A 21,257-nucleotide genomic window follows, 5' to 3' on the forward strand; every position below is an offset into this window, starting at 1 on the left:
ATATAACTTGTGTTGTGCACAGTATTGTGTTAGGTGTAAATATTTCTAATATAAATAATAGAATGATAATTAGCAGTATTATTTAATGACAGTAAGTTGCTCAGCTTTTCTGTTAAGCTGTTATCTATTACACAATGGTTTCATTTTCACTTTTGTTTTGTTTTGTCATATTGTAAAATGGCCACTGGCACAACAGGACAGGTAGATTGATACCCAGGGCAACCATACCAGCTTCTGTTGTAGTATACCATCTGTAAAATGCTTTTCCTGTTTTATTATCTTCATTTATATACTTTGCATGAGTGAAATTATCTCTTAGGCTAAACATTCTAGAAATTCCATAAATTGATTGATTTAAAATTCCGCAGTTCTAGAGATGAAAGAGTGAAGGGTGAAAATAGGTATGCGAACGTTTATAATTTCTGTTGCTGTTTCAGAAGCTTCCTAGTGAAAAAGTGTCAAAATAAGAATGTGTTTAAACCTAATTTCACTTCATTTTCCATCAATATTTGACTCATTCATTCAAGTAGTTGAGAAAATATCAGAAAGTACTCAGATACTCAATTACTCAGTGGAACTACCTAATGTTAAAATCAGAATTAGATAAGGAGTGCTACTGTCATTCATGCATACACCACTACACTTAAGGCACTTGCTAAGGAACAGGTGTATGATTTTGGTCATTTATGCAATTGTTAGAAAACGTGTAAATTGTATGGCTTCTTGGTGCAGCTTTCCACCTATTTATGTCATTTTAATCCTGTTTGTTTTCTCTCTTCTTACATGCCTCTTTGTTTTTACTTTTTTATCATTTCTTTAAAATCTGAAGTGGACATCATTTTGCCTTCCACATGGTTCTCAAAACAAGAAGCAACTTAATCAACATATCTACACAGCTAGCATTTTTTAACTATTTAAAAATAAAACTGTCAATTTGCACTTGGTTCTTTCTCTTGCAGTCTGAACATTTAGCACACAGTAATATATAAGTAATGGTGTCTGTTTGTAATCAAGTTCAGGGCTCCTTTATTATGTTAGACTGAGTTGAAAACTGTGTTAGTCTGCTGCAAGTGGTTGAAATGTTCCTGTTTGTTCTTGCATCAAGGTGCCTTTTGTTCTGCACCATTGTTTTCTGATTATTCACAATCTTAGCTTTTTATCTCTTATTTGGAGTGGTCTGGCTACAACTTAATGTTGTGCGCACAATTTCAGAAATACAAGACATGCCCTGGAAAGGAAGAACATATCCTTGTTTCAAGGATGACAGGTTTTCAGTATGCAGTTAAAGATGAAGTGGATGCTACTTCACCAGCTCATGGAAGTGAAACTGTTGATTTACAAGATGTGCAGTCTGTCCAGCATCTTCATCAAAATGTGCATACTAAATTTAATCTTGCCAATGGACAGTGTGAAAATAAAAAACTTGCTGCTGATGATGATTTGCAGCGTTTCTCACGTAATTTGCTTGAATATTTCTGGGATGACCATTTAGAGAAGTTGGTTCATCCCAGAAAAGGGACCAAGCTAGGTGTACAGGAAGCTTTGGGAGTTTCATTGATTCCCAAAAATATAAGAGTTCAGCAGTTTCATAAAGATGAGCATGTAGCTTTGACAGATGCGTTAGCTTCAGGTCAGGTGGACAGGAAGTATGGGAGGGTTGTCAGCATGAAGGATGGCAGCGTTTTAAGTCTCAAGGAAGCCATTAAGAGAGATGTAATCTTTGTTGAATCTTCTTCCTCCCTTGATGCTCATAGTGCAGCTCAGTCATTGTCTGCTGTTAAGAAGGAATTAGGTTGTGGGCTGTTTGAGCTGATTGTGGCTAGAAAAGCTAGTATGACTGTTAGGATTATGGACAGAAGGACTGGGAAAAAATTCAAACTCCCAGATGCTATTGCACATTCCATCTTCAATGCAGACACAGCTCACGTCAAAGACACTGTCTCAGGGAAGTGGTTTTCTTGGGAGGATGGGCAAAGGGCAGGGGTCATACATGATTCCAGAAAGCTTTCTCTGCATCAGACACTAACATCTCCCATTTTCAATCAGAATCTCGAAGGCTTTCTTGATCCATCTGGTCTTGTCAGTAACCTGCTGACTCTAGAGGAAATGCTTCAGCGAAACCTGGTGGATGTCAGCAAGAAGGAAGTCTTTGATACAGAAATAGGAAAGTGGTTGACTATGGAAGAAGCCATCAGTGTAGGTGTTATTGATCCCATCCAAAATAAATACTTCCACAAGAAGATCGGCAAAATCTTACCTTTGCCTGATGCTCTTGAAGCAGGGCTGATCTGTGAAGATCCTGTAGAAGAAACAAGTACTTCAGACAAGTCAGAACATCATGTAAATGGAATCTCAAGATCCCATTCAGGGTCTTCCATTTCTGAAGTTGATTTAGATGCAACAACTGTTTTTCCTTTGCCAGTTTACAAAGCAGTGTGCGATGGATTGATCAATTCACTTACTGGAGATGTGATCATATCTGACAAAAAAACCATTCCTTTCAAACTAGCCTACGAGGAAAAGCTGTTGAAGGCAGAAGACACATACATTGTGGATAGGTGTACTGGTGTTGTGTATACTTTTAAAGAAGCAGCAAACTGTGGACTGGTGGAAGTCCCGACTGGTTCTGTCTTTGACACATACACTGGTAAAAAGCTATTGCTCCCAGAGGCCAGAGAGCAAGGACTTCTCAGAGACACTCCACAGCCACACCTTCCACTTGCAGTGGCAGCTGAGCTGGAGCTGTTTGATTTTGATGAACAGAGGATTCTCCACCCACACTCAAGACAGCCTCTCTCACTGACCCAAGCCATGACTGAGGGCATCATTGATCCTGCTTCAAAGCTGACAACGCCATCAGGAGACTTGACCACTCTTCAAGAGGTGATAAAAGAAGGCCTGTTGAATCTTGACACACTAACCCTCTCATTCCCAGATGGACGATCAATGTCTCTGAAAAAAAGTGTTGGTCTTGAAGAAGGCAAACAGCCAAACACTTATGAGTTTGGTAGAAAGAAAAGTCTAACCCTTGATGAAGCCATCAGCTCTGGCTTGTATGATCCTGTGTCAAACTCGGTGAGATCCAGCGATAGCCTCATCAGTTTTTCCAAAGCTTTGAAATCTGGTTTGATCAACACAGATTCTTTAGTTAGGGATCCCTATAGTGGGGATATCCTTTCTCTAAAGGAAGCGTTGGACAAACGTATCATTGACTCAGAATGTGGAAAAATGATTGACACCCACGGCATTCCTGTGGCCTTAAACTTTGCCATGGAAAAAGGGCTTATCTTAAAATCAAAAGCCCCTCTGAATCTGTCACTTTCAGAGGCTTTGGACGAAGGCTTGTTCAATGTTTTGTCAAACAGATTTCTTAATCCAGATTCTAACGAAGAGGTTGATTTTATAACAGCAGTTGATCAAGGTATTCTTGATACAGAGTTCATCAGGGTTCGAGACACTCGATCAGGAAGTATAGTGACTTTTGATGCTGCTGTTGATCAAGGGCTCATTGATATCCACCAAGGGTTCTGCATAAATGCAGAAGATGGTGAAGAATTCTCCATTGTGGATGGAATGGACAAGGGCATTATCATTGATACGACTAGCCAACCAGCTGTTACTCTAGAGGAAGCACTGGAAGAAGGGATTTTAGAGGTGGAGACTTGCACATTTAAAGATCCATATGGCCAGATATCTTTGACCTTGAAAGATGCTCTGGAATCAGGTCTGCTCAACAGATTCTCTGTCTCTGTTCGTGACATAAACACTAAAAGTCTGCTTTCTCTAGATGGCGCTATTAATCAAGGTCTGATTGACCCCGTGACGGGGATGTATAGGAAAAGTGAAGATGATGAAGTCATGTTTAAGGAAGCACTAGAAAAAGGATTAGTGTTTTCAGATGTGTGTATACTAGACAAGAGCTTGATGGATTCAGTGAAACAAGGTCTGTATAATCCCAGAACTTGTAAGTTCACTGACCCATCAACAGGCAGAGTTCGCACTCTGAAAGAAATGGTGAGAGATGAAAAAGTGGATCCACAGCTTGTGCTAGTGCTAGACAAGAGTGAAAAGCGGCTGCTGTCTTTCGAAGAGGCCATTGAGGCAAAAGTGTTGGATGTGAAGCGAGGCTTAGTTGTTGACACTGAAACCGGAGAATTGCTAAACCTGAAAGAAGCCATGGGGTGTGGCTTGTTGCAGGAAAACATCAGTAGCATCTCGGTATCACTCAAACAGGCTGTTGACACAGGCCTACTGCACAAAAGCCAAGGAAGGATTGTTGACCCATTGTCACGCAAACAGTTGGTTGTAGAGGATGCTATCAGTGTGGGACTCATTGATGTCTCGTGCTTGTTGGTCAAGAATCAGGACAAAGAAAGGTATCAGTTTTTAGAAGAATCTGCACATGATGGCATTGTTTTCGTGGATGATGATAGTATTGTTTATGCTAGATCAGGAGTGGCAGTAGATGTTGTCACAGCATTTGAAAAGAACTTACTTATTGAGATTCCTCAGAATGGATTCCTGCTGGGTGATATTCTTTCATCAGGTCTTTATGATGAGCAGAACAAGAGATTCAAAGACCCTTTGACTGGAAAAAGTTTGACTCTTACTGAAGCTATTAGTAGTGGTGTGATAAATGCAAATCACCCCCAGGTGGTTGTTCCAAGTCTTGGGAAATTTTCTCTCCAGCAAGCCATCCAGAAAGGCATTATAGATCCAAATACTGGCGATTATATTGCATTGGACAAGCCACTGACGCTCTCAGATGCCATCTTGTCAGGTCGAGTTTCAGCACTAAGTAGGTCGACCTCAAACCTTACAGCCAGCAGCACCAAGCACTGTCATTCCATTGACAAAGGAACACTGAAGGCTTCATTGAGCGAACCAATCTTTGATCTGCGAAAAAGAGAACCATCCAAAACTGCTGCTAGTTTTCTTTCATCGAATGACAAATTTGCTAAACAGGGGGAGACTTCAGGCACCTTGGATTCAATGGTAAGTCATAAATATAGTGTTGATGAAGATGGGGATGGTCATGACAAAGCAGCTGACTATGCACAAACAGCAAAGGTGAAGAACTTGATAAAGATGCAGATGAAAAGGATGAGTGAGTCTTTCAACGAACAGCTACAGGAAGACAGACAGGATGGACCAACCAGCATGCAGTCCTCGGTGCTTTCCTTAACCAGCATGAGCAGCTCATTTACAAGCAGCTCACTGTCCGTTGCTAATCAACAATCCAGAGAGGAAACATACTACCAGGGTGACAGCACACCAGCCCTCACTGAGTCCATTGTCATCACACCTAACCAACCTTTGCACCTGCACATGAAGTCTCATTCGGCAGGCAATCTGTTGGATGCAGCAGCACTGAGTAAGCGACTGAGCAGGGAGATGGAAGCTGCTTCCCCAAGCCTGGGGAACATTCATCAGATCATGAGGCCACAAGAAGCATCCCATTTAGACATGGCAGACCTCCCGGGGTCACATTGGGCACCCCCTGCAAATGAGCTGTCAGCTTCACTGGATTCTCTTATTCTGGATGCTATTCGAAAACAGCAAATTGAGCAGAAACCAATGCCCCTTTATGATGTCATACGAAATGGTTTATTTGATGATGACACAAACATGTTTTGTGACCCAGAGACTGACAAGATGATGGATTTGCTTGAGGCCGTGTCCACAGGACTGATTGATCCATCTCACAAGGAGGTGATCAATCCTGTCACAAAACAGCCAGTCACACTAGCAGATGCCATGCAGACAGGGGTCATTGATGCTGCTTTATGCAAATTTGTAGATGAAAGCACCGGAGCTCATCTTTCTTTGCAGCAAGCCATTGATGTTGGCTTGATTTTCAAAGAGAAAGAAATAAGAAAAGCTCCAGTTGACATATTTGTTGAGGAAATTTTACCTGACTCCACATCTTCTGGCAGGAAAAAACTAGAAGAAGCATTCAGCAATGGCATTTTGCACAGATCCAATTCTCAAGTGATCGATCCAGATAGCATAAATGGCATCACACTCAGGCGTGCCGCCAGTCTTGGCTTGATAGACGTCAAGACTGGAGATTTCAAGAATCCTCAGACTGGCGAATGCATGTCCCTAGCTGTGGCAGTGGAGAAAGGGTTCATACTGAGCCCTAAGGGTCTGACATTGTATGGTGCTGTAAATCAAGGGTTGTACATTGATGCTACGGGCCTCTTCCAGCACCCAACCACAGGGGAGACAAAGACCTTACAGGATTTAATCAATGATGATATTGTGTCATCACTGTGTCCAGAGGTTAAGGATCTTGCTCAAGACAGTATTGTATCCCTTGCAGAAGGAATTAAACGTGGCATCATTAATGTTGAGAAAGGGCTTTATATTTGCAAGAACAAGGCCAAGACCTACAGTTTCAGGGAAGCTGTTGCTGCAGGCCTTATAGTCAGTACAAGTGCTCGTGAAGGTCTTCCAGAAATACAACAAAGGCCAAAGCTTTCCTTATCATCTGTCCCTTTCTGTGCAATGAGCTTTGATGAAAGCAAGGTCATTAAAAAGGAACCTGGTGATAGCATCCATAGTGTACCCTTCAGAAAGTCTCTCTCTGACCCAGGGCAAGGGGTCATTCAGAGAGATCGAAGGCACGAACATCCTGCTTCCTCTAGTGCAAACCATGAAGAGTCTGAAAATGGAAGTATTTGGAAGGCTTCTGAAAAACAAAATGCATCCAAAGATGTGTGTCCCGAGAGTCTTCTGTCTAGCTGTAGTGATAAAGACAATACTGGGTATACTGAAGGAATCAAGGCTTTGCAAACTACACAAAAGATTTTGCCAAAACTCAAAACAGAGGCAGCTGTAAGCCCTCAGATTTCTCTATTGACCTTTGATCAAGAAAATGAAGACCAGTCTATGATGAGAATATGCCATCTACAGAAGAGGCTAACAGTTGAGTCTGATGGTCTTTCAGGAAACCTGACACCCAGCTTTGATGTAGCCCCAGAAGTAATCACTTTGCCTGTAGTGGCTGAGTCTGAAATTGTTGACAAGCTTGTAAAGCATAGAAGAGAAGCAACTGATACATCTTTAGCTGCAGCCTATACACATCCAGAAGATCACCATCATCCAGACACAAACTTCTCAGCAGTTGATGTTCTCCATGGTGCACAACACACAGGTAAAGATGCAGTAGAAGAACTGTTGAAAGCCACTAGTGCTCGTGGAGCTGCTAGGGAAAAGTTGGACAATGCCGACCAAAATAACACTCAGGACACAAAGGCTAAACACAAACTGTATGTGCTGTCGGAGGTTCAAAACTCAGTACCTACCACATGCCCTTCTCAAAGCAGAGAAAGCTTGCAGATTGCTAATAATACTACTTCTGGGCAAGACTTGAGTGTTACCAAGCCATACACCACTAAAACAGAGAGATTGTCACCAAGTGCAGATCTGCCAGTGTTGACAAATACATACGGCAGACATGATGAACTTGGTCTAGATGAATCTTTGACAGATGCCTCTCAATTGCAAGGTCAAAGTGAGGTCTGGCCACTTTCAAGAGATATGCAGGGAGCAGACAGGTCTGGTGAGGTTTGGGTAGTTGGAAAATCTTTGAAGGCCAAGGAGGAGATGCAGATGCACAGTGCTGTGTCTTCTGCCCTCATGGACACAAGAGGCACAATAACATCTTATGAGGATGTATTACTCAGCGACCCAAGGAAAGTTGAACAAGCACAGGACTTGCAGATCATAAACAGGTCTGATAAAACATTACCATTGAGTAAGTCATGGGTAGATAATTCCCCTCAAAGACAAGATAAGGTTGTGATTCCTTCAGTTTTAGTTAGTGCAGACAACCCTCCCATGGTCTTGGGATCAGTTGCACCAGAGTTTCATGGATCACAGAGTCAGAGGCAGGGAACAGTTTCCCTGCAGTTAGCACTTTTGCAACAGTCAAAAGACGACCTTCACAGTGTCTGTGGTGTAAATGAAGAGCTGTCCAATTCAAAAGTGCCAGAAGTGGAAGAGAGCAAAGGATTTACACCAGAAGGGACTTCAGGCTCCATTAGTTGGGTTAGGGATATTGGTGTCGGCAAACATATGGAGGTACGGCATCTAGATACTGGGCTTGAGCCATCTGAAGAGGAAACAGGCAAATTTCATATGTGGGATCAAAGAACTCGTGCACATAATAATTTACAAGACATTTTCCTGCCAGGAGAATATTGTGAGATGCAGGTCTTCAGTGGCAGACAATCAGAAATACCAGAACTGCAGCCAGGTAGTAAATTATCTCCAGAAACAAGAGTGTCATCATCTGTGAAGGAGGAATTGACAGAACGCTCAAAACAGGAAGCATCTGATAAACTTTTACATACCAAATCCAGCTGTAGAACGAAACCTACTCATAGAGTTCGCTTCAAAGAGCCATATCCGGAGGCTGATGAAATTGACAGCATAGCTTCTACAGACACAACTGACACCACAGAAACAGAAGACAGCGACAGATTGGGTCACACCCTTCGTGCAGCTGTTCAGAGCAAAGGCCTGGCCTTGGACAAATCTCAGGGTTCAATACAACCTGACAGCGATGCCAGCACTCCAGAGGCTGAGGCTCAGCGCTTGACGGACATACTTTTCAAACTCAATCTGAAGACAGGCAGCACAGCCCGCGAACGACGCAAGGTACACTTGCATGGCCTGGCCTGTAGTTTTGGTTTTGAGTACATCTTGTGGTCTCCACCTTCCTCGCATGCACCCCTGCACCTGGGCTTGCTAGTTGTGGCTTCATTGTTCTTTGTGGACCTTCGTCCAGGCATGCCAATCCTTCTGGTCATGGCCTCTTTTGTTCACATTGCTGCAGCCTAGTAGAATTGGATTGCCACCATGAAGACTTTAACAGATCTCAGGTGATCACCAGCATGTGATTTGTCCAGCAAGATTTCACAGGAGATGTAGATAAAACAGCAGATGATGCATGAACTTACAAAGTGTGAATTAACACTAACATGATTGATTGTAGTACTTGAAGAAGTGGTGTCTTCTTTGTTACCAGCTACTGCTCTTAGAAACCCTTTTTGATGCAGAATGCTTTGGCTGTACTAAGTTTTCAAATATATTCAAATGTTGTTGAAAACAAATGTAGTGAACAAAAGAACAGTCTGTCACTTTCTCTACTCTACTACATTTGTTTAAATTTTTGATGTTCGGATATCTCATTATGTTAACATATAACCAGCTGGTACACCCAGTCAGGCTTCTTTGCAGTGTCTAGTTCACACAGCTTTCATCACAAAAAGTTCATCCCCTTTTTATTTTTTTTTTTGTTAGAATAGAAAGCATGATTTTTGTCACACTTTTGTTGTCACAAGTAAAACCATTTTCACAACTTTTTTTAAATTGCCTGAATTTCAAGACTCCTTGTTGTCTGTCTGTCTCTCTGTACTGTGTTTATCTCTACTTCTTTGCATACCTTTTTCAGTGGACTTATTAAAAATTGCAAAATGTCCATGTTTGGTTTTAACACGCATGCTTTTATAGTATATTTTGCAAAAGTGTGCAACTTCATTTTTTTCTCTTTTTAAATGCATGTGTTGTAAAGATAATTTTATTTATGAGGTTTTCATTCAGAGATGATTTTATCCAAACTGTCTGAAACATGAACATTTGAGAATACTTGTCTGTAATGGATGTAAAGTGTTTGTGTATTCTGGCTTATGTCAGAGAGCATTAAACATTTTTCAACAAGAACAAAATGAATGTGTCATTAGGAAGTATACCAGAGCTATCTGGTAGTCATTGTCATAATTTATAAGAGTTTAAGCAAGAATAAAGCATGTGCACTGTATTTTGAGTTGTCCATTATGGATGTGATTGGCCAAAAAAATACATATAACAGTTTCTATATTGAAACACAATCACATATTTTGAATGCCTCTTTATAGTCATTTGGATGTTGGTGTACTAGATTTTCTCATTGTTGATGTTCATATTTCCATATTTTTGTAGGGGCGACTGGCAGATTCCTTTGACAGTATAGTGCAGGAGCTAATGACAGAACAAGAACACCTTGGAGACCTTGAGCAGATTCTTAAGCATGACTCACAGATGGGTGATGAAGCAAGTAAAGTGAAGCTTCAACTCGAGGCTCATAAGGTGAGTATGGCTAAAATGGCCCAGAGAATGGCAGTAACTTTTAGTTGGATGCACTTTTCATATCATCCATTGTTTTTACTAATAACAAAATTTAATAACTGGGTCCAGAGGAGAAAATAAAACCAACAGTTATTTTTTTTGTGATGCATATGGCCAACTTGAGACCTAACAGTTCTTTTCTGATATGTCTGACCAGTCCACACATGAGAAGATACAGTCTCAACAGCAGCCCATCTTGTCCTTGGTGTACAAGGCTGAGCAACTGACGGAGAACTACCAAGAAGAACTGACACCAGAGCAAGTGACCCAGCTGACTACACAGGCATCACTCCTCAAAGCAACACTTGAAAAGGTTTGCACTCCCTTTTATCATCATTATGTATTTATACCTCATAGTCTTCTTCTTCTTCCTAAGCACCCCTAGTGGAGCATAGGGCCGCAACTACACCACACAGGAAACCCCTCTGGGTAACCTGCCGGTCCCAAGCCTGGATGAAGGAGGAGGGTTGGGCCAGAATATCTACCACAAAAAATCTGCCTTTTTTGACAGCACTGCTGCATACATTGTACATCACTTAGATGTTTATTGACACAGTTTATCTATTAAACTTTGCAAAAGTAAAACCACATTAAGACCTTTCTAATTATGAACCCTCTTAGTTACGACCCAAAAATGTTTCATGGACATATTTCACTATATGAACGTCATCTTTCTTACAACTACCTCACACTTGTACCAACAGTATGTGCTCGTTATATGCCTTTTAGCAAAGGTCATATGTTGAAATTTGTGTCAGCAACAGCTGTAACATTTTGTGATTTTTTTTTGTTGTTGATTATTTAAATATGTTTTTATTGCAGTATTTTTTATCATTGTTAAAATTTTAGCACATGGTATGAATAGTTACAGAGATATTATCATTAATCATTCTGGCTAATTAGGACATTTAAAAAAATGTTTTAAAAAAGAGCGTATTTCTTTTTTCAATATATATAAGATGATAGTTCACAGTTTTCATGCAAGCTGTAAGGCTATCAGATATTCCATTTTCTCCCCTTTGTTGTGGCAGAAACTTCATCTAAGCTATTTCTTTCTTAAATTAGTCATTTTTTGAGCATCAAACTTTACAAATGGCTTAAGTTTATGGAGCATCTAGATATTTTAAAAATAATTACATGCTCACGACAGGTCAGCAAGACATCAGAGCGGAGGCTTAGCCACTTGACAAAGGCAGCAGATGAGCTGGCCAAGTTTGAAGAGGAATCAAAGAAGTTCAGAACATGGATGGGAGCAGCTTTCAGTGAACTGACCAACCAGGAGGACTACCTCAAACGTTTTGAGGATCTGAAAGTCCTGGGAGAAAAGCACCGGGAGCTTGCAAGTGATATTAGCTCACATCAGGCTGACCACCGCTTTATGTCCATGGCTGTCCAAAAATACATGGAAGAAGCCAAGGTGAAATGCATAAGTGATGGAATCTCTTTCTGTATACATTTACCAGTTTTAGTACTTTTTAGTACCAGTAAAGTGAAAGTCTTTGTGAAACTGGGTGAAAATTTGTTTGTGTTGAACTCTATGATGGAAGATCATTGAATCCAGTTCTAGTTAAGAAGTTTTCACCAGGAATCACTTCAGTAATCACAGCCTTGGTGGTGATTGGAAGATGACGTTTATAAGCCATAGATTTCAACTAAACTGAAAGATAGGTGATCTATGTCTTTTTGAGGATAATGCTTTCAGTTGAACTGTCTTGATCTTGCAGCTTTACAAGTTGGAAATGGACTCATTTCGAGCTGACAGAGCCCGTCCAGCGAGACACAGCCTGATCAGCATGGAATGTGTTGCTGCTGATAATGTCAAAGACAAGCTAACAGACCTTACAGAAGAATACCATGATCTCAGCAATCGCTGCAACCTCTTGGGTGATCGTCTAGCAGATCTTTCTGGCAAACACCGCCAGTTCAATGATGTGGCATTCAAGCTTTTGACTTGGTTGACAGATATGGAAGGCCAGCTGTCATCTGTGAAGCAGGATGCTGGGTTATCTGAACCACAACAGCTGCAGGTGCATTTAGATCGCCTGAAGTCACTCAGCATGGATGCACTGAGTCAGAAGCTGTTGCTGGATGAGATGCAGAAACGTGGCCAAGATTTGACCAACAGCTTAAGTGGTCAGGCTGCTGAACAGCAACAGGTAGCCAAATTGCAGAGCACCATGAACGACCTCTCGGTTCGTTACAGTACCCTTACCAAAGATATCAATTCTCATGTGACACAACTGCAGGCAGCAGTGACTCATTCACAGGACATCACTCAGGCCATGAATGAACTTGTGTCATGGATGGACAGCGCCGAACAGGTAGTCACCACTCAGCTGCCTATCTCTTTGCGGCGGCCTGAGCTTAATGCTCAGCTACAAAGTTTTTCCGCTGTGGATGCAGATGTAACAAACCACCAGTCAGCTCTCGATGCGGTGAAGGCACTGGCCAATGAGCTGGTTAAAACCTGTGAGCTGGACATCGCCAGAGCTGTGGAGCAGCGCTTGACCTCCCTGGATGAGAAATTCAGTAGTCTGCAAGCAAAGTGTAGACAGCGGGACAGAGATCTTGAAGAGGTGGACAGCAGTCTGCGAGAGTTCCAGGAAAAGCTAGAGCAGACAAACTTATGGGTGCACGATGGCATCTTGCAACTAGACTCTAAAGAACTCAGCAAGTTGTCCAGCGATGACATGAAGCAGCAGCTTGAGAAGCTTGCACGTGAGAAGCACAACCGACTGAGGACAATTCAGGAGATCCAGGTGGCAGCAGAACAGCTCCTTCAGGATCCACGTACAGGAGAAGGAGAAGCAGTCAAGAATCTGGTGTCTGATCTAAAAAAGAACCTAGAAGCCTTCGATAGCCTGCTAGCAGCCAAAGAAAATGAGGCTAGTGACAAGGAACAACAGGGAGCAGACTTTGAGAATGCTAAGACGATTGCCTTACTTTGGTTATCACAGATGGAAGCCCGCCTAGATGAGTTTCAGCCTGTGGCTATTGATGTTGGCATTGTAGAACAGCAGAAGATGGAATTACAGGTGAAATGCTTGATATATATATTTTTTTTTCTAAAGCATAATTGTAAGAGACCTATATCTTTATGCCAATTTTTCTAAGCAGTAAACATATCTAGCATAATTTTCTTTTGGTTTAAATCGTTTTTTTAAAAGCATGAATATAGCATTGGCATACTTTGTGTCCACTTGAGTAATAATCAATTCCAATCCACTCATTGATAATATACTGCCTTTGTTCTTGACAATTTTTCTTTAAAAATTGTTTTTCTGTTTTTGAAAGTGGATAAGTTACCTGCACAGTAAATTTGCTAAGAGCATTTTATCTGGAGTAAAAGTCCTTGCAAGGGTTTCACAAGACCAAAGAGTGATAAATTAATAGTAAAATGATGAATGAACTTGGATGATTAAACTTTCACATGAGAATAAAGAGGGAGGCAAATTCAAGGGCTATGTTTTTGAATATCATATATTTGTAGATATTTGTTTAAAATTGTTTACTTGCCATTTTGATAATTTTTCTATCTTTATATATACATATATCTGTACTTCTATAGGATATCTGTATATCTCTTTAAACATATGCATAGTGTTGTCTATAACTTTTCTGAAACACCACAGCCTATGCTTCAAGAATATGAAGACTATGCTCCAAAAATTGATGAAGTAAATGATCTTGGAAATGCGTATGAGGCTATGATCAACCCTGGAGATCGGCCTATAAGTCCAATCCGCCGCATTGGACGTAAGTTTGTCGCTTTCCCTCCCTAAAAATTTTTGTTTTGTAGAAGCATTCTAGGCAGTGCAGAGAGTTTGCTTTTAATTTTTAAACACCATTTAAATAAATTAGGTAGACCAAACTTCCTTTATCTTTAGATGACAGTAATGTACAATTGCCTTCAGACTGCATTTGTGAATAGTTGGCTCTTGGACAAATGCTTTTATAGTTTCTTCTCTATTGCAAACTGTAACTGTCTGATGCAAGAGTATTTGATTTCTGTAAAATCAAGTTATGGTCAGGAGTTGTTTTGTTTTTTTACAGGACTTATTACCTGAATAAATGAGACCAAAAAAAAATAAATAAATAATTGATGACCTGCAAAATTCTGGATAGTTATAATAAAACATGGAAGTTTACCGAGGCTGTAAAAGTGTTCTTTAAACATTTTGCAAATATGCTGTTTTCATAAATTTGCATGTGCTAAAATATTTGCATACCTGTCCTTGTGCCCATACTGGCACAGTTGTATTCGCAAGACATGAAACCTATACCTTTTAAATGTAAAGTATGCTTTTGCTTTCATTAAATAATAAAGCACATAAAAGCACATCATTTGTACATATTCACAAGTTGTCATCAGAGATATAAATGCAGAAGTTTATATACATCAATAATCGAGTTGCTATTCTTGCTTAAACTCTTAAAAAAAAAATGCTTACTATTCTGCTTTCTTTGAAGAGAGACTTTCTGAGCTTACACTTATTTTTCTTAATCATATACTTTCACTTGCATCTCTTGTCTTGGCTGCTGCTTATAAACTTACACACCAGTATCACCATTCTGCATCACCTGTACAGGCTCTCGCCGTTTGCCAGGCATTTTGTCACCCAGACTTCGATCACCATCCCCCACTTTTCCCACTTCTCCCTCCACTCAGCGTGCCAGTCCTTTGTCCAGTGAATCTAGTGGAGTCAGCAGCCGTAAAAGCTCAGCAGATAATTTACTGCTCGATGGTAAGGACTCTGCATCCTTCCTCATCTTTCATGGCCTCTGCATAATTTCTAAGGATTTTTACTTTCACTCATGCTTGTTTTCTGTAAATAGTAGCTGTATAGTGTGTGTGTGTGTTTGAGTGTGCACATGTGCTTGTGTGCACATGCATTAACACTGAAGTTAGGTTAAAGATTTTGGCAACTAAAATTTTTGGAAGACTTGTTGACAAAATGATACATGAAAGTAATCTGAAAAGCACAGAAAATTTTTAGTGCTCCAATTTTAATTTAAACGGAAAGTGCTGTAATTCTGTATTTTTATGTGTTACTTTTAGCTCAGTATGTATTAGAAAACTAACCTTTAAGTAAAGCTGAAATGCTGAGCAAACCATTTCCAGTTCTAACTTAAAAGCCTAAAGAAAAGGGTGTTCCTCACATTCCTAATAGGCGAGAAAATTTTGCTATGTTTAAAGATGCTGTCATGCATGAAGTTTTAGTGCTTTGCTACATTATTTTACAGTAAAAGCTGTGGCCTGTTTTTATATATGGCTGCTCTATCTTAAATCCTTTTTCTACGGAAACTTTGTATATTTGGCGTATTAAATTTTGAAAATTTCTGTCGTTAAATCATTTTTATAACAATGTGAAAGGAATGCTTTGTACTCATTAAAGATTGAGAATATGCTGGAATCTTACAAGAAGACATAACTGCACACCTATGTACATTTAGGGTATTTAATACAAAGGAATTGTAGATAAAAGATGCATGAAGTCTCTTAGTAGTTCTCAGCTAATGAGGCAGAACATGTTTCAGATCTATCAGAAGTACAGCAGCAATTGCTGGACATCACTCAGCGATACGAGATTGTGGGTGAGCGTTTGGCAGACCGACAGCAGGAGCTGCAGTTGATGCTGACCTCCATCCGCACCTTCATGCAAGACATGCAGGATATACTTCAGTGGCTGGACCTCAAGGACCATGAAACAGACTCAGCACAGCCCTTGCCCACAAATGAAAAGGATGCAAAGAAAAGACTGAAAGAGCATGAGGTGAGGAGGTCTTGAATGTTGGAATTAATTAATTTGTTGCATATAGATCTTTTTATCCTAGTAGTTTAGAAAACTATTCCTGATTTCATTCTGTGCCCTTTCTTTGCCCCCTTTTCCTTTCCTTTGGGAGAAAAGGCAGTGCAGTGGGAAGGCCTTGCATCACATTAAGACTGGGAGGATCATGGCTTTTGGGTTTGGATCTCTTCTTTGACACGCATGATAGTCTCTAAATTATGGGAGTGATTATATGTGCTGGTATAAGGCAGAAAAAAAGAACTAGGGGCAATTACACACTTGGTACTTGGAGGGCTCAGCTGGTTTGGTTGTGAGTTTGCATTGGAATGATTGTGTAAATAACTCATATTAATTTCTTGGTACTTGGTTAGAATCAGTTGAGTGATTTTTTGTAAGCAGGTTTTCCACCGTGAGATACTCAGCAAGGAAGGATTGGTAGAGGATATTCGCAAGAAGGCTCAGGACTTGCTGAAAACGCGACATGGTGTGCCAGGAGAGGAAATGCTTCAGCAGCAGCTACAAGAACTTGGTGAGATGGCATACTCAATATAGTATCATTTGCAGTAGTTCTTTAAACATGTTATGTTTTTATGCTTTACTATTATGCATACGATTAGAGTGTCAGGGTGATGTGTGTTTGTGAAGGACAATGTACATGCATGCTTGCAGAATTACATGCACACACATCTTACTGTAACAGATGACAAGTGGCACGGACTGCGAGCTTTGTCAGAGCAGCAGCGTAAAGGCCTGGAAGACATGGTCAGTGACCTCCGTGACATGCGTGAGCATGAACAGCAGCTAACACTGTGGCTTGCTCAGAAAGATCGGATGCTGGATGTTCTTGGTCCTGTTGCCATGGAGCCCAACATGCTAGCATCACAGATGGAGCAAGTGAAGGTAAATACTAGCTGTAGTCCTTTTCACTCTTATGAGAATATTTACATTAATATCCTCAGTACATTAACCATCATATGCCTCTTTAGACTATATTTATATTAATATCATCAGGACATTAACTAACATGATATACTTCAGAGAATGTTAACATTGATATCCTTAGTACATCAGCAAACAGCATATGCCTCCTCAAACAGTATTCACATTGATATCTTCAGTATATTAACAAGCATCATATACTATCTCTAGATGATGTTAACATCGATGTCTTCAGACTGTATTTACCTGTATTTATCCTCGGTACATCTTCTCCTTACAGTTCTGAGTTTCTTGCTTACCAGCTAAATAGACCTTTTTATATATTATACATGTCGAGTGACCTGTTAAAAGTTAACCACTATCCATACCATAGTGTACTCTTGTTTTGTGCTTTGTACATTCGTGTACAAGCAGTAGTTAACCACTATCCATACCATAGTGTACTCTTGTTTTGTGCTTTGTACATTTGTGTACAAGCAGTAGTTAGACTTTTTTCTGAGGAATGAAAAATGAGAAAATATTAATGTATTTTTTGCAGGTGCTGAGAGAAGAACTTTCTGCACAAGAACCCACTTATGACCATTTCCTGAACTGTGCACATGGCATTCTTGAACGCTGTGGCGACAAATCGCAAGATGGCATTGCTGTTAGCCGCAGACTGGACACTGTCAGCAAAGCCTGGAATAAGCTGCAGTCACGCTTAAACGAGCGTTCTAAGAACCTCAGCTCAGTGGAGGGCATCAGCGTCGAGTTTGCATCTCTCACTAGAGGGCTTGCAGACTGGCTATCTGATTTCAGTGACAAATTAGATGGACAGGGGAAAGTTAGCTCGCAACCTGATAAACAGCACAAACAACTACAAGAATTGAAGGTATATCATTCACACTTGGTGGTATGACATTGTTGTGACAGGAGTTAAAAGGAGCATTTGTGACATCGGCCTGCATATGATAGATACATAAACAGAGCTGGACTTTAAAATCTTATCTTGAAGGAGGGCCTGACATTTTATTTTTAACAAGCATTTGTCATCAGAAAAAATTGTGTTTCTTTCAGCAACTTGAATCAGAACTGATTGTCCAGCAGCCTCGGCTGGCACGGGCACGTGACCTCTGTCGACAGCTTTGTGACAAAGCTAAAGATGCTTCCACAAAAACAGACCTCCGCAGCAAACTGACTGCCTTAGAAAAAGATATGAACGACACAACCAGAAAACTTGGTAAGTGCTGACTTGATGAGGTATACCAGTAGACAGAGCCTTCATAACAGTGAAAAAAATGTGCTAGTGCAACTGTGGTTTCTTGTTGCAACAAAGTTTTTGAATTCTACTTATACTTTGCAAACATTTTGCTACAATATTACTTTCTATTCTGATCATTTGCATTCAGAGATTTGCAAGGCCGCTGTGGAGGAGGCCAGTCAGCAGGCTGAGAAATTTGAAGCAGACTGCAAAGAATTGTTGACGTGGATCAGCGAGGCTGCAAATAACCTGCAAGAGTCAGAACCCCTCTCCAGTGATCTAGATATCCTCAGAGAGCAGATGCGCCAGAACAGGGTGAGTGGTGTTTTGGAAAAGGAATAATTTTATACAGAAATGGTATGATATAGCTTACCTTAGCAGGGTAATGACAGTATGCAGAGGTGGATGATGAAAAAACACTATTTTGTTTCAAATAGCTGCTGATAATCTTTGTAAGAAAATACTTCAAAATACAAATATGAAAACTATATGACAGCTGGTACGGAACAGTTGGAAGTTTTTAAATCTTGAAATAAAAGTTGACATCGTGGTAAAAAGAGACCCTAAGCAGTGGCTGGTGGAGAAGGGGGGAGGAGCAAGAAAGGGGGCAAAAAGAATGGAGGAGGTGGGGCTGGTACAGGTTTCAACAGTTCATACAAGAATTTCAGACATTTAACAGTATCTTTATTCCCTGCAGACATTGCAGCAGGAACTTTCCCTGAAAGAACCCGAGATTCGCCAACTGCTGGAGAAGGGAGATAAACTTGTGAAAGAGTCTTCTCCCACGACAGAAGTGAGAGCAATAGCAGATAAAGTGGGTGAACTTCAGGGTGAGTGGACACGCCTTCAACAAGAGGTGACTGTCCAAGATTCGCGCCTAACCATGGCAGGCAGTCATGCTCAGCAGTTCACAGAGCGTTTGGACAAGATGGCCATGTGGCTGCAGATGACTGAAGAGAAACTGGAAAAAATGAAACCCGAAGATGTCGACCAAAATACTGTAGTCCATAAACTGAAAGAACTTCAGGTAGGAAGGTTATTGTTTCTAAGGCTGATCATTGGCAAGTTTTATGTCAGGTTTTTTGGGGGAAGGAGAGGAAGGTTGTAAAAGCATGAAAACATTTGTGCGTGCATGGTTTGGGGTGGAGGAGGGGGTTGTGTTGGTTGTATATTTTCCATTTTTATTCATGTCAAATTTATAAGCAGTTTGCCCTCATTTTAATTAAATAGGGAGTTTATTTGTCCATTCACTATTTCGTTTTGATGAATTTGGTGAACATTGTATTATTAATTCACTGTCTTGCTAACAGGGGGTGCAGAATGAAATGATGAAGAAATCTCATGACCGTGAAAGACTGAATAGTGAAGGTACTTCTCTCGTGGAATGTGTAGACAGTGGCAAAGAAGCCATTAAGCAACAAGTTGCCGTCATCAACGAACGCTGGGATGCAGTTAACAAGGGTATGCTAATTTATATCCATGACAGGAATAATTTTAGTTTGATTCCACTGCTTCCTTTGAAGACTTGTTCATTGCGATAACATGTTAAATGATTAAACATTATATTATTCTGAAATATAATAATTTAAAAAATTTGCTGGTTTGTTGTTTACAGCACTTTCAGAGAGAGCAAGCCATTTGGAAGACTTGGGCCAGCGCCTTGGAGAGGTACAGGACAGTCTAGCGGAAGCCACCAGTGCATTGAACAAGTGGGAAAACAAACTTGCTGTGCACAACAGTCTAGGTCTTTCTGCAAAAGACCCTAAACACATCAACAGAATCAAAGTATGTCTTGGCTAGTAAATGTTTACTTTAGTGCCTCTGACATTCTGGTTTTCATTAAATACTCATATAGCATATTTTCATTTTCATTCTCAATGTTATCTATAGTCATATAAAATAACAATCTGATGTATTGTTCAGTAAAATGAAAAACAGTTGTACTTTGCCTGGACATGGAACCGGTACATGTTTAGGCTGTTGGGATAGACATATTACCTTTCATTTTGTTCTGAACAGTATGAACCTCATAGTCTGTTATAGACCTATGTTCATTAATGTTATTGATTTTTCAGGACCTTCTTGAAGACACAGGCTGGCTAGCATCACAGCTGAATAACACGGAAACCATGCTGAATAGCATCGAAGTTGACGGCGGAGAAACCAGCAACCTCAGAGATGAACTTAACAAGCTCCGTGGCCAGCACCAGACATTGCAGGGAGAACTCTCAGAGCTGGTGGCAGAAATGGAAACGGGGGCACAAATTGTAGAACAGTTTCAGGTGAGAGACTAGCATTCAGTGATCTTAGAAAATGCATGTTATTCTTTAGTGGTGGAATCATTCTCAAAATATATTGCCTCAGTCTATTTCAAACATAAGGGAGCAAATTTATAGGGCGGTATTGTGAACAACATGATGACACTTGACCCACATTTCATGTGGGTGGTCAGATGACACCACAGTGAATATTAGGTTCACATCTCATCTTGGGCAGACCATCCTAACTCTTTGTGATACATGTTTTATGGCTGGCTGCTTTTTTTGTGATATAGACTTGGTTGCTGGGCTGGGCAAAAACACCTCTTTGCTTTTCTTTGACAGGGCCTGCTGAAGATTGTGGGTGGCCAGTTTTTGGAGTTAGAATCAGAACTTGGCAGCAAGACTCCAGTGTCCAGAGATGATGCAGAGCTGGGCAGTCAACTAGCAGACATGAAGGTATGTGGCAGACGTATGGCAGTATGATGGCAGGGCAATGGCTGTTCCAACAATTTTGAGGGACCTGAGACAATGGATGCTGTTACCTAATAAATGAACCATGCACATTGGGCCGATTATTTGATACATTGTGCAAATGCAGAAGATGAGGTCTACTTGGCCATCATACGTAAGGTTGTATGTGTAGAACTAGCTGTGCCAAGAAAGTGTATCTATTGCAAGGTCAGTGGGATATTTTTGAGATGAAGTTTGGTGATTAAAATACAAATGAATCACATAGAAAATTGGATAGTTTTGAATACGCCATCATCCATTATTTTGCAGTCCAGTTCGAATTAACAATACTTCAAAATATTTCTTCTTGTTCTTAGGCGCTAAGAGCATGCTCCTTAGGAG

The 21,257-nt window shown here is 40.5% G+C and overlaps 1 protein-coding gene across 17 annotated transcripts in view; it reads left to right on the forward strand.

Moving 5' to 3' along the window:
- Positions 1 to 21,257, forward strand: part of LOC112574275 (microtubule-actin cross-linking factor 1-like) — a 154,661-nt gene that overhangs the window by 104,250 nt on the left and 29,154 nt on the right. For 15 of the 17 annotated variants that reach the window (XR_003101401.1, XM_025255231.1, XM_025255229.1 and 12 more), the window contains 18 exons: positions 1,213 to 8,667; positions 9,991 to 10,137; positions 10,334 to 10,489; positions 11,327 to 11,593; positions 11,901 to 13,211; positions 13,809 to 13,932; positions 14,766 to 14,921; positions 15,715 to 15,950; positions 16,365 to 16,494; positions 16,666 to 16,865; positions 17,443 to 17,775; positions 17,961 to 18,123; positions 18,293 to 18,459; positions 18,842 to 19,171; positions 19,455 to 19,605; positions 19,760 to 19,929; positions 20,220 to 20,426; positions 20,748 to 20,861. Coding sequence is in view for 16 of the 17 variants with exons in the window: in XM_025255231.1 (XP_025111016.1) it covers positions 1,213 to 8,667; positions 9,991 to 10,137; positions 10,334 to 10,489; positions 11,327 to 11,593; positions 11,901 to 13,211; positions 13,809 to 13,932; positions 14,766 to 14,921; positions 15,715 to 15,950; positions 16,365 to 16,494; positions 16,666 to 16,865; positions 17,443 to 17,775; positions 17,961 to 18,123; positions 18,293 to 18,459; positions 18,842 to 19,171; positions 19,455 to 19,605; positions 19,760 to 19,929; positions 20,220 to 20,426; positions 20,748 to 20,861 (11,817 nt within the window). In the remaining variant the exon portion in view is untranslated. The remainder of the gene's footprint in view (positions 1 to 1,212; positions 8,668 to 9,990; positions 10,138 to 10,333; positions 10,490 to 11,326; positions 11,594 to 11,900; positions 13,212 to 13,808; positions 13,933 to 14,765; positions 14,922 to 15,714; positions 15,951 to 16,364; positions 16,495 to 16,665; positions 16,866 to 17,442; positions 17,776 to 17,960; positions 18,124 to 18,292; positions 18,460 to 18,841; positions 19,172 to 19,454; positions 19,606 to 19,759; positions 19,930 to 20,219; positions 20,427 to 20,747; positions 20,862 to 21,257) is intronic. The other 2 variants (XM_025255238.1, XM_025255241.1) reach the window with 2 other exon arrangements.

The sequence above is a fragment of the Pomacea canaliculata genome, linkage group LG10 (assembly GCF_003073045.1).
Source record: "Pomacea canaliculata isolate SZHN2017 linkage group LG10, ASM307304v1, whole genome shotgun sequence".
Taxonomy (NCBI): Eukaryota; Metazoa; Mollusca; class Gastropoda; order Architaenioglossa; family Ampullariidae; genus Pomacea; species Pomacea canaliculata.